Source organism: Ambystoma mexicanum, chromosome 5q (assembly GCF_040938575.1).
Source record: "Ambystoma mexicanum isolate Mex_15411 chromosome 5q, UKY_AmexF1_1, whole genome shotgun sequence".
Taxonomy (NCBI): domain Eukaryota; kingdom Metazoa; phylum Chordata; class Amphibia; order Caudata; family Ambystomatidae; genus Ambystoma; species Ambystoma mexicanum.
The window spans coordinates 210,868,748-210,881,771 of record NC_090933.1 but is presented as its reverse complement, the minus strand read 5'-3'; the positions used below and the strand labels follow the sequence as shown (position 1 = coordinate 210,881,771).

The 13,024-nt window shown below is 46.2% G+C and overlaps 1 protein-coding gene across 6 annotated transcripts in view; it reads left to right on the top strand.

Moving 5' to 3' along the window:
* ZNF236 (zinc finger protein 236) overlaps positions 1 to 13,024 on the top strand; it is a 2,444,547-nt gene that overhangs the window by 2,250,124 nt on the left and 181,399 nt on the right. For all 6 annotated transcript variants that reach the window (XM_069620724.1, XM_069620725.1, XM_069620723.1 and 3 more), the window contains one exon: positions 657 to 797. In XM_069620724.1, coding sequence (XP_069476825.1) covers positions 657 to 797 — 141 coding nt within the window. The remainder of the gene's footprint in view (positions 1 to 656; positions 798 to 13,024) is intronic.

Below are 13,024 nucleotides of genomic sequence, written 5' to 3'. Positions count from 1 at the left end.
TGACGATGAGCACTTGAGTTCTTGGTTTAGACAGGGACAACCCATTGTCCCATTGAACAAGGGAGTTGTAGGTTATTTGTTTTAGATCTTATTAAAGCTTTGTTGGAACATGCCACCCGTTTATCTGACTCCTTACTCCACCTCCCCACACTACTAGGTGACTATTACACTTTAATTGCCTGTTTGCATTATTTGTCATTAGGAATGTTCTTGGTGTGTGTTTGAGTTACAGCAATACTGCGGCTTTCTTTTTAACATCATGCATAATTTGGGCATTCATGACTGCAATGCGGTTTAAATTATTTTTCATCTTCCTGAATGTGATGTGGCTATTCTAGTTCTTTTTGTCATTAACATTGCACTCGATTACACGAACAAAGAAAAGCATCTGATTGCTGCTTAGCCCACTCTACGAAGGGTAGGACAGCCATGCCACTTTGAGAGAAGTGCTCATTTATAGGCAATATCAAAAGGATTACAGCTAAGTAAATGTTTCTTGCAGAAATTAATTTGTATGGGGAATTGTTCTCTTAAATTCTTGTTTCAAGAAGTGTATGCTTATTGAACCCATTATTTACACTGCAATGTTTTCCATTTGCTGTTAGAATCTTAATGACTAGCAGTTAAGCAAATATTTTTTCTTTGATGTTTTATAGGGCCAACAGTTCTCATCCCTCCTCTCCGATAACAGCCTCTCCAGCCAAAATGGGTCAGCTTCGCAGCAGGTCATCTTGATGAGCCATGCACCTGAACCGTCCGAAACACCATCAGTGAACACAGATGAATTAACTTATCAGGTGACCAAAATGTACTTTAACATATACTCTCATCTCACTGAGTCCTAATTTGATAAACTACATCCCAGGTTTAAGACTGGCTCAGAAATATTTTCAGTAGACCCCCAACTGGTGGGGCGGGAGGGTACTGTTTCTGTAATAATGCCATCAGTGTCTCACAAGCCATGCTGTGCCAGATTTGATGTGTGTGGTATATAAAGTGAGATGCGTAAGCCCTGAGGCAGCAAAGGGCCAAATGCTGGACCAGGGGCTGCGAATCACAGATGCAGGGGATTTGTACCTCCTAGTCCTCTTCCTTGCAGACAGGATTGGCTTCTCCAGAAATGTCATAAAATAATTTGCATCCTACATATCCCGCAGACAACAAGCCATACATATGGACTCATTCAGATCCATCTGGCTCCCATTCAGGTGCGGGGTCCCACAAGGTTCATGATCTCCCCAATCTCTACATGGGATCCTTGGTAAATCTCTTAAATGACCCCAACATAGCCCTCCAGCAGTTCGCTTATGATTCTCTGCTGTGCCTTAAGGTCTCTTGTCCTCAAGACATTGCTCCCATCCAAGAATCTCTGGCTACCATCCAAACATGGATTTCCAATACCTTCCTCCAACTGAACCCCACCAAGACACAATTAGTCCCCCACCAAACAACTTGTATAACAATGGCTGGATGACACAGGCCTTGAAGGATTCATCCCGCAGCTGTGTACATCTGCCAAATCTCTGGGTTTCATTGTTGACCTTAACCTCTCCTTCCAAAGCCCATATCTAAAAAGGCACACTCATTGTGAATAAGGATCTCTAGACTCCACTGGATCAAACCCTTCAACACCTGCTGCATGTCTCGTGATCTCTATCATTAACAGGGGAATTGCCCTGCTTACTGGGCTTCCAGTTGCGCACCTTCCCACCCCCCCCTCCGCTCGCCCCCACCAGGGCAGCCTACAGCTCGCCTCTTTACAGGTGCCTGCAAATTTGACTATATCTCTTCTGCACTGCGTAAGTGTCACCATCTTCCCGTCCCTTGAGGATCATAGTCAAAACCTTTTGTATCACCTACAGGGCAGTCTCAAACGGAACTCCAAGTTTCTAGCAGTTCAGGCTCCACACGCAGCACAACTATCAAAAGATTGGTGTCTAAGCGAGCCCGTAAAGAGAAGACTCTCAAGCATTCCTTCTGCCATGTCCGACCATTTAGAATTTAATCCCGGCAGAGGCACAAAATGCCCCCACCATCTGTGAGAAACCTAAGGGCGTCCTCACATCTACTCCCCATGGGTCCTCTTCCCAGGTGGCCAGGGAAAGGCCATCGCTTTTGGATTCTGACCCTGGGGGTGGAGAAGTGAGGGAGGATCACCTAGGTGAAACACATGTGTACAAGCGCAATATAAATAATCATATCATATCATAGGTGAAGGGTACTTGGGGATTGGTGAGAGGACGTCCTTAGGGGGGACGTGGTATCCCGCCATTCCCATTCAAAGATTAATCCGTAATCTCAGGCGTATTTATGGGCTATTGTTGCCCTTTCCCTCTTGTCAGGATAACATCAGACAATAGTATCGCTCTAGAAGCTACAGAAAGAGGGTGAAAAGTAGTAGAGTTAATAGTGAGACATTGTAACCCTCTGTTACTTCGGAGAAACTACTTCATCCTACACTGGCCTTTATGGGCTCTGGTAAAACATATTCCCTCATACAACCCACTATAGTACTGGGCCGAAGAAGAGACCAACTAAGAGGTCACATCCTCATTTGGGTGAGATGAATATATATCAATCTCATATTCTTAATGCAGACACATATCAGCCTCATACTGTTAATTCAGATAAATGTCAGCCAAATACCAAAGTGAGAAGAAGACAATACAGAGTTGTAAATATTAACTTCGTCATGGAGACTGAGTGGGGCAGTGTGTCTTGTGTGCTGGGTGCCTCATACTCCCCCCCCCTCCCCAATCTACGACAGAGGAGATCTTTGTTGTTTTACCATTCTGGGCTCGCTGCTTAGAGGCTGCTCTACTTCTCTGGATGTGCTGCATTGAGTCTGCCCAGTTTGCCTTTCCTGGCATGGACCAACTGGGATACTTAAACCGTCGGTCAGCGCGTGCGTTGTGGAGTGGGACAGAGTGTCTCGTGACAAGTGCCTGGACGAGTGATCGAATTGGTGCACTGCTTTCCCGAAGGGCTGACAAGGTAAGCGCCTTAACACATTACTGACTGACATGCCCTGGGCTCCCCCACGGAACCATGGCCTCCGTAAAATGTGGGGAAGCCTTGAAACATCGAGCCATTACACGAACCTGAAGACAATGTCAAGAAAGAAAGAAAAACATTCTAAAATCGGTTTTGCACCCCGAAATCACTGTTTATTTGTTTATTTATTTTTTAAATATTTGTATCTGCATTTTCAATTACACCAACATTACCCCCCTACCCTTCCTCCTTTCTCTGCCGGGCAGAGTCTTGATTCCCTTTTTTCCACTGCACTAGTAATCCCCTTTTGTTCTTATTTACATGATGTTCAATATTCTCAGGGTATGAGGACACCATTGCTGTACAAAGTCGCCTTTTAGAAAGTCCAAGACCAATGCCCATTCTTGTTGAAATCTTGCAAAATGTACGTCATCCACTCCATTGCCATGAACCCCCACAATTTAAACAGCCAGTCCCTTATTGTTAATGGTCTTTTCTGTTTCAGCCACTCGCTATTACCAACCATGCTGCTATCACCATTAACATAAAAGCTTTGCTATGCATCTTAGTAGGCAGGTGGATCTCCGGGTCAAACAAACCACACATCCATTCTCTAGGTGTCAAATTCACATTTGGGAAAATCATGGTGTTTATCTGATTCGTAACATCCTCCCAAAATGTCCCTAAACTTGGGCACGCCCACCAAATGTGACTCCAATCCCCTTTCATACCACAACCGCTCCAGCATTTTTCCGTAGTTGCCGGGAACATTATATGTAGCCTCTCCAGGGTGTAATGCCATCGGACCATGATCCAATACCACATTTCTCTGACCTTGATCGACCATGTCAGTTTGGGAATCTTTGCCCATAAATATTTCCAGTGATCCCTAGGTAAGGCCATCCCTACAGTCTTCTCCCACTTATGCATATATCCCCAAACCTGTTCCCCTTCCATCAGTATCGCATATAACTTAGACACCATTTGTCTATTACCCATGTGTGTTGTAATGAATTTTTTAAACCTTGTAAACTCTCTCCCTGCTGCTGCTGCTTTGCCCCCCGAGCTCGCTATCCAGTTTCTTAATTGATAGTACTCCAGCCTGTCCTTCTCCAAGAGACCTACAGACTGTTTACATTCCTCAAATGTACGTATATTTCCCCCATTCATCATATCTCGCATCTTTATACATCCCATCCCACTTTCCACCATTGTCTGAACGCTCCCTTTACCATCCTTGGGCGAAATTGCGGATTCCCAACTAGCGGAGTGAACGGGGATGGGCGCATGGATAAGTTTTCTTTTTCTTACAGCCGGTCCCATATATCACATACTACTGCCAGTAACTGACTAGTCTCTATATTTGGGGGTCTATCTTGTCCGTATAGCCAAAGGACCCCTTCCAATGGACACCCTGCCACCGCCCTACCCATCTTAACCCAGGGTTTCATGGCATCTCCTATAAACCATTCTCAGATTACCCGTAACTGTGCTGACTCATAATATTTTACAAAATTTGGTAGACCCACCCCCCGCTCCTTCTCTAGGTGCCATTACCTTTCCTAAGGAAACTCCAGGGGTTTTATTGAACCAAAGGAATCTCAAGACCACTTTATTCAGTGCCTTAAAAAAAGAGTCGTGTAACAGTTATTGGTAGAGCCTGAAACCTGTAAAGCAGTCTCTGGAGAGTTACCATCTTAATATAAGCTACCTTTCCTGACCGTGAGATGCGAAGTGGGGTCCATTTCCCTAAATCTTCCTTTATCTTTTGTAGTCATTGCGGACAATTCTTATACAGCTGTGAGACCACCTTAGTTATACTAAGCCCCAAGTACTTGATATATCTGTCTAAAAGTCCCAATTCTAGAAGCTACGACTTCCGCATATTAACCATCAGGCCTGCAACCATCTCTATATCCGCCAATTCCACCAACAATGCTGGTATTGATTATTCAGGATGCATAAATGTTATCAACATGTCATCGGCAAAAGGGGAATGCCCCGTATCGTCAACCTCAATCTAATTTTATGCAGAAACTGTTCCAAATATAGTGCATAAAGAAGTGGCAACATTGGGCATCCCTGCCGTGTTCCCTGTCCTATTTCTATAATATGTGACACTTGTTTATTGACCGCCAACCATATTTTAGGAGCCTGATAATTCGCCCGTAACATCTGTTTAAACTTAGTCCCCACTCCCATCTGTTCCATAGTGGCAAATAAAAAAGGCCACTCCACGCAAGCAAACGCCTTTTTGGCATCCAATGACGCAAACACTTTTGGAATTCGTTGAGAGTTAACTTTCTCTTTTTTTTCGGCTTCGGAAGAAAAGAGACTGGATCATTGCATCCATGCGCAAACTTAAGCCTTTCAACAAACACTTTCAGTTATGTAACAATGACATGGCAGATCACAATCAAGTGTAGATTTGCAGTTACCTCGATTATATTACTAATCCAGTGACAAGAGCCCATGATTCTCTAATATGCGGCGTGGAGGGCACTAAGGATTTTCAGAAAATGGAGAGCGGCCCTGATGTACTACATGACTGAACCGCAGCCACAACCGGGGATGCAGTTTCCATTACATAGGGGGAAGAACTGTGACGGCTGGAAAGAACCTTGCTAGCCGGTACCAGGAGAGTGGCGAGATGCGACAGGAAAAGACAATTATCTATCCGACAAATCAACTCAACACACATCATTTTGATTCAATAATAAGACTGTTCTCTATTTTTATGTCCTGATTAGGAGCACTGGTGAATGTTTCTTTCTGTTGACCAGTTGCCCGAAACTCAAGTCGACACCATTACATCTCTAACTCCTTCCAGGAGTTTGTTTGTACTTGGGTCTGCATAAAAATGATGTAGTGATTGTATGTATTCAAAGAGATTTCATAATATATGCCAACTAGATTCAAAGGTAATGCACTTTACTTGACGACGAATATCATCCAGCATCTAAAGGTCTATGTGATAGACCTGTTGGTTCTTTTTGAACAAATAATCAGTATTGCTTATTTTTGCACAGGTATGAATGGGTTGTCTCTCAATGTGGATGAGAGTGAGAGGAATGTGTTGATACATGTGGTCACAGGTTGGTGTGGTGTTTTTATAAAGGTTTTAACGATTGTCAATCAACAATTGTCTTATTTGTACACATTTTCTATATAGGATGATGATGTCTATATTATAAAAGAAGAAAGAAAATAAATAAAACGAGCAACAAATATTGATTAGATTCAATTTTTGAAACCATTTCTATGAAGGGATTGTTGTTGAACTATCAGTTAATAGTATTAATGCAAAGAGGGCTCGTACATGTCATTTGACAATTGTACCTGTTGTGATAGTTAACTTTCTCTAACTGGTGAATCACCCTCCTAATATTATCTGAGGTCTGTCTACCTATGATAAATCCCGATTGATCAGCGTTTATCAAGTCCGGGAGGAGAGGTGCCAATCTCACTGCTAGAATTCCCATATATAATTTTGCATCAATATTCATTAATGCAATAGGTCTATATGACTCGCATTTCGTCGGGTCTTTGCCAGGTTTCCCGAACACAACCACTTTCACCTCTGACATGGTCGGTGTTACCACCCCCCAAATCCCTGTTTGCCACTACTGTATTAAACAACTCTGCCAATCTTGGGGCCAATGGCAATGCCCTCATTGCTGTCTCCACCTGCTCCTCCTCCTTAATATCTCCTTCTAGCTCTTCCCGCTCCACAGCCGTTATCTTTGGCAGAGTTATATCTAAGAATTAGCATTGTATCTCCCGAGGATCAGGGTGATTTGACACCTACAGTGTTTCGCAAAATTGGGCAAAGGTTTCCGTTATGGCCACCGATTCTGTTGTCATCAATCCATCATGTCACAAAATCCACTGGATTGTCTTATCTGCCTCTGATCCCTTCAACTGTTGAGCCAATAGCTTATCTGCTTTGTTGGCCCGCACATAATACCTCTGTGTGGTCATCAACAGGGATCTCTCTGCCATTCGGGTCCCTAATAGTTCTAGTTGGCTATTTAGTTCCTATAACCTTTTACGTAGGGCCCTCGTCCTGTGTTTCATGATAGCCTGTTGGGTATCTTGCAATTGAACTTCCAAGTCCCCTTCCATTTTTTTCCCTCTGTTTCTCCCGCTGAGCACACAATGCAATAAGTTCTCCACGCATTACTGCCTTAAAGGCGCAGTCATGGTGCATGCCCCCAAAACCCTGAAACCCGCGAACCCAGCCCAGATTCTGGCTTCCTTTAGGACTTCCGAGGCCCCGGCTAGGCTCACCTGGGCTCAGTCAAGTGTTAAATACATGGTCCATTTATTTGGCTCTGAGATGCTGAGCCATTCAGTACAGGTTGTGGCTTGGGACTACTTTACCAGAGAGACAGCATACGATGAAGGGGACTGTTTTCCTGGAACTACCTGCAAGGCTATTTAAATCGCACCTTGCAAACTGAACACGCTTCGCGGTAATCTGCACTCCTGCAGCGTAACGCTCACTGTGTCAGTTCTTGCTCCCTTTCTGCCAGGCCCGTCCAGAGTCTTCTATCCATCGGCACCTGTGAAAATAGAAGAACAAGAGTTATTCACGCATTGAAGGCCTTACCTGCAGAACATCCGGACCTCGCCTTTACGCTTATCCAAGGGCCACCACATCTGTTGGAAATCAGAACAGAAGGCACCCTCTCGGGTAGCGACGCACTTGACTCGGCCTCCTCCAGGAACTCCAGTGAGCAGTTCTCCATCATTCTGCATCGCGCCGCATCTCGACACCGTCAGTCGGACCTTCCATCTTCTTCCTGGAAAAGCGCTGCACCTGCTGAACAGAAAAGACAAAGCAGGTTAGTCGCACACAACAAAAAGGCTAAAATAAAGCAAACTATTAGCGCATCTCGCACAGCGCTCTACTTACCGGCAAGAATCCTGCACATCACTGTCAGGAGAGTCATCCATCATCCGAACACCACTTTTGTGCCGCACCTGAAAGACAAAAAAACAAACATTAGATATCTTGCATGCAAAGACTTAAGGCAGTTATTTCAAGGAGTTATTGGAATAGAGACTTACCTGCTTACTCCGGTCCATCCACTTCAGCAACCTCCATCGGATCAGTGAAGTAACTCGATCCTGGAACTACAGAGTAACCGCGCCCCTGCCAGAGAGTGTGCAGGACTGAGAGCTCACCCATATAATAGACAAGGTGAGCCAGGGAAAGCGAAGGATAGCACGGAAGGAGGTGAAATCCAAAATCAGCTCCACGCAGTTGGCTAATATCTTGTTTCAACTTGCAGACGAACATCTCCTGAGGCAAGACAGAAGGGAAGACTCAAGCAGGCCCTCATTAAGCAGAACAACACCAGTGCAGACATCATCCTTCGCACACGAGCACGCCCCCGTGGAGACCAGGTGAGCGTGACAGGCATCACAGGTGCCTTCAAGTGAGACCATTTGATTGCTATTAGCAGAAAAATACACTTCTATCTTGTCCCTTATCACTTCTACCACTACTTCATCATTCAATAATTCCTCTGGAAACGACCATGTCCATAACCCCATATCGCGGCTCTAAATCCTTAAACGCCACTATTGGAGGGGCATGATCGGACAATGAAATGGATCCCAAATCTATTTCCCTAACCTCCCCATTAAGCTAGGTACCCACGCATAATTGATTCTGGGCAGGGATTGGTATATATGCGACAAACAAGTGTACCCACTTTCCTATCCTCTCTTAGTTCGCCAAATATCTCACAATGTTAAGTTTCCAAAACTTTCCTTTAACACCCGTGTAAGAAGTGCTGTCCCCATCCCTGCACACCCACATCTATCTACCGTAGGGTCCCACGCCAAATTAAAATCTGTGAATATTATCTCCCCTGTTGCAAAATCCTCCAACCTGGCTAGCACCTCCCTTAAGAACCCAAACTTCCCTGTGTTAGGCGCATACACTGTTGCCAAGGTGATTTGTTTATATTCCAACTGTACTGATAGAAAAAGATATCTCCCCTGCGTATCCACCAGGGATAGCACTACTGTAACTGAGTGCATCTCTGAATCCTATCATAACACCTACGGCCTTCCCCACTGCATTAGATTAATAGATTATAGATAAAAACTGCATCTTCACCCCAAGATTCTTAATGTGGGTCTCCTACAGCATGATGACAGCCACCTTTTCCTTATTCAACATAGCTTCCACCTTTTTGCGCTTAACAGGGGAATTTAATCCCCTAACAGTATAAGATATAACCTTGAATGCACAATATTATTAAGCTAATCACTGTCAAGTTTGGATTGTTCTCTGACTTTAGTAGTGGCCATTTCCTCACTTCCTCTGCCCCCCCACCCCCGCTATCCTCCAGCTTCCCCAACCAAAACCCCTCATTAAACCCTCTCAGGACCAGACCGAAGATCCTATGATGCCCTCGGGGACCACCTCCAAGGCTTGGGCCCAGAAAAATACCTGAGGTCACCCTCTTGTCATGATGCCTACCCCCGGGCATCAGGACCAAGGCCCTCAGCTCTGGGAGCAGGCATCAGGCGCCAGGCTCATAGACTTTACTTACCTGATACAGACCATGCTGCAACAGAGTCCAAGCCTACATGAGGCCTGGATGGGACTATTTTGTTACAGGGACTATTTTTTACTCGGGCGTGGCTCTAGGGAACTTCTTACCTGGAACTACTTTGGAGGCTATTTAAACCACACCAGAACAGCAGCACATGCTTCGCATTATTCTGCATCCAGCAGCGTGACGCTCACCATGCCTGCAGCCAGCATCCAGTCTTCTGCCACGCCCGTGTGCCTGCAGCCAGCATCCAGTCTTCTGCCACGCCCACCTCGAATCCGGAGCTCCTAGAATAAAGAAGAAGAAAAGGACAAGGTTAGAAAACGAACTTATTTCAAATTCCTCACCTAATTCCGGAACCATTTCATCTCCGGACCTGGAAAGTACATCGGTCATGCATGCGTTGCTTCGCCAGCTCCAGCACGGCACCATACTCACCAGTTCTCACAGCATCTTTCGATCCGGCACTGTCCATCATTTCTTCGCCGTAATCCGGCACCTAGGGGACACAAGAAAAACAAGGTGAGCCAAGGGAATCAACGAATACAACCTCTTACCACCATAGACTTACCTGATTTACCACCGGCGGTATTATTCCATAACTCTCCACATTTTCATATGCTGCATCTGTAAAGAGGGAGAAAAACAACACGTTAACGCATGCAATAGTTACCGGACAGCGTTGGGTAACACAGACTCTTACCTGAACGCCAGCAGCAGCTACGAGACCTTCTTCTCACGAACTCAGTTGCAACTTAAGGAAGGAAGGGGACAAGACTGAACATTGGGCACATTGAACTCTTTGAACTTGATACTTACCAATCCCGCCAGGGACTTCAGAGTCATTACTTACCGGAACTCTCCCAACGCCTTCAAACCAGTGAAGTAACACAGTATCTACGCGCCCCTGCAAGACACGCAGGATGGAGAGCTCATCTTTTACGAACATAAGGAAAATACTTCTTCGGGTCCAGCAGACAAGACTAGGCGGGCCAGTCCAGACAGTCATCTCTGCACTACGCATCACGTTGAAGGAGACCGCAGCTGTCCGGGTCCAATCGACACCCTTGTGGGGTCCAGGTGAGCGTAACACTCTCTGGGAAACATCCTACGACCTCCCTAAGATTCCAAGACATCATCCGCCAGTTCTCCCCTCCTGGCAAACCAAATATTTAGCCCCCTTTTGTCTATTCATCACCTGCTCAGTTTTCATGCCACCTTTCACTCCTACTTGACCCCCCCCCCTCCGTACCACCACCTTGCCCTCGCCCCTGTGGACCTTTCAGTTTCGCCCCTATACCGCCCCTCTTTATTTGCACCGTAGAACAATCCCATTGTTGCATTCCACGTTAGCGGGGAGGGCTCTATCGTCTCCCTCCATGTCCTCCTTCTTCTTCCAAATTCACCAGTGCCAGACCTTCCACACATGATGTTATACTGTAACACTCACCTGGTATCCACGGGGGCGCCACACGATACTGGATGGAGGTCTAAGTGCTATCCCGGACCCCTCTCTGCTTGGTTATGTGCCAGATGTTGGGTAGAGCCTATAACAGGAGAATGAAGGGCTAAGAAACTGGTCCTGTGATGGGTTGACGCCAACCTCCCTCTGGTTCAAATCCCCTCCCTTGAGGTTATTGCTCACCTTAGGTTTTTGTGCGTTGAACTCTCCGTCCTGCGTCTCTGTGCAGAGGCGCGTGGTTGGTGCCGGCGTTTCGTGGACCTAGTTGCTTCACTGGTCCGTGAGCCCTTATGTCTGGTCCAGAGTGCTGTGACTCTGACTCTGCTTGCTGTCTTCGAGGTGAGTTATAATATCTTTTCCATCTTTATCCTGTCTCTTTCTTTCCCTCCGTTTTCTCCGTCTTCTCGGCGTCTTGCTCCACTACGCTGTTCCCTAACAATGTCTCTTTTTGTTTTCACAGGGATGGTTGCGATCTCGGAGTTGCCGCGCCGATGGCGAAGACCACTGGAGAGTTATTGATGCGCAGAGCGCTGCACTGTTTATTGGTGTTAATTGCTAACCTGTATTCTCTTCTCCTCTTTGTACAGGTTGCGGTGATGTTCCAGAGTGATGAGCGATTGAAGCGCTGCTTGCCCAGGTAAGTGCTTTGTTAATGCTGACCTTGTTCCTTCTTGCTTTCAGGTTGCGGTGAAACCTGGAGATGGGCGAGGTAAGAGAAGCGCAGGGTGCTGCAAGGACTCGCTGCTTGCCCAGGTACGAATTGTTATTAATGCTGTCCTTGTTTCTTTACCTTTACCTTTGCAGGTTGCGGCAAACTCTGCAGATGGGTGAGGTAAGCGAATCGCAGGATGGATTCAAGGCCGGTTACTTCACAGGTAAGTGTTCTTGCTTGCTAATGCTGTTCTTATTCTTCCAGGTTATTAATGGAATCCGGATCTAGGGCTTCAGGAACGGGCCACCGGAGAAGCAGATGAGCAGGAGCTGGACACGGTGAGCGTTACGCTGCAGGAGTGCAGAATAACGCGAAGCGTGTTCTGTTGTTTGGGTGTGGTTTAAATAGCATAGGTATAGTAGTTCCAGGCCAAGTAGTTCCAGGCCCAGCCACACCCAAAATATTAGACCGCATGGATTGGTTCTAAACTACTGAGCTGTGTAATAGGCCTCCATGTTGGATTAAGGTCCAAAACTGGTATTGCTTTATTCCTGATAATGAGCCTGGCGCCAAAGGTGCCAGGACTGACTCCATGTATGTTTCTGATCGTGTTTTAAGGCCCTTGGGACCAGTGTGAAGGGCTTTAGCCCCACTGCTGCCAGGGGGCTGTTATACCTGAGGGGGTCAGGGGCATGGATCGTGACATACACAATGTTGTACCCGTTCCAGGGTAAAAAGCAACCCAGACGGAAAGACGGAAACGTCCATTTATATGGAATCTGTTTTGAAATCAAAGCGCGTGTGACCTGTCCCATATCTCTTCGCTTCTGCAATGTTACCAACACCAAATCCTGATACAGCTGAACTTGTGTCCCATTCACTGTAATATTCCCATCCGTTCTTGCTGCATGCAAAATGTTCTCTTTTAATCCGTATGAGGTTAAAGCAACCAGAACATCTCTAGGTCTAGCACCTGGTTCTCTCCTCTTAGGGCCCACCCTAAGGATTTGGTAAGTTTTGTGAGAATCCTGAGGCCGCTCTCACGGAGAGTCCCTTGGGATCCTTTGTTCAGTTGGCCAGGGGAGGGCCATTGCTCTTGGGTCCCGACCTGGAGGCGCACGAGCGAGGGAGGATCACCTGGGCAGGGGATCCTTGGAGACTGGGGAGGTACGGTATCCCCCCCTACCTTGCCCCAATCCATCCTACCATCCCTCTGCGTTCATGGGATGTTGTCAAACAAGTCCCATGAGGCCCCAGCTCATTACCTTAAAAAGGGACGGGTAAACCAGCCCAGGAAATTGCACCATTCCGTAAACCTTAACAGCAACCCAGTCCACCCTT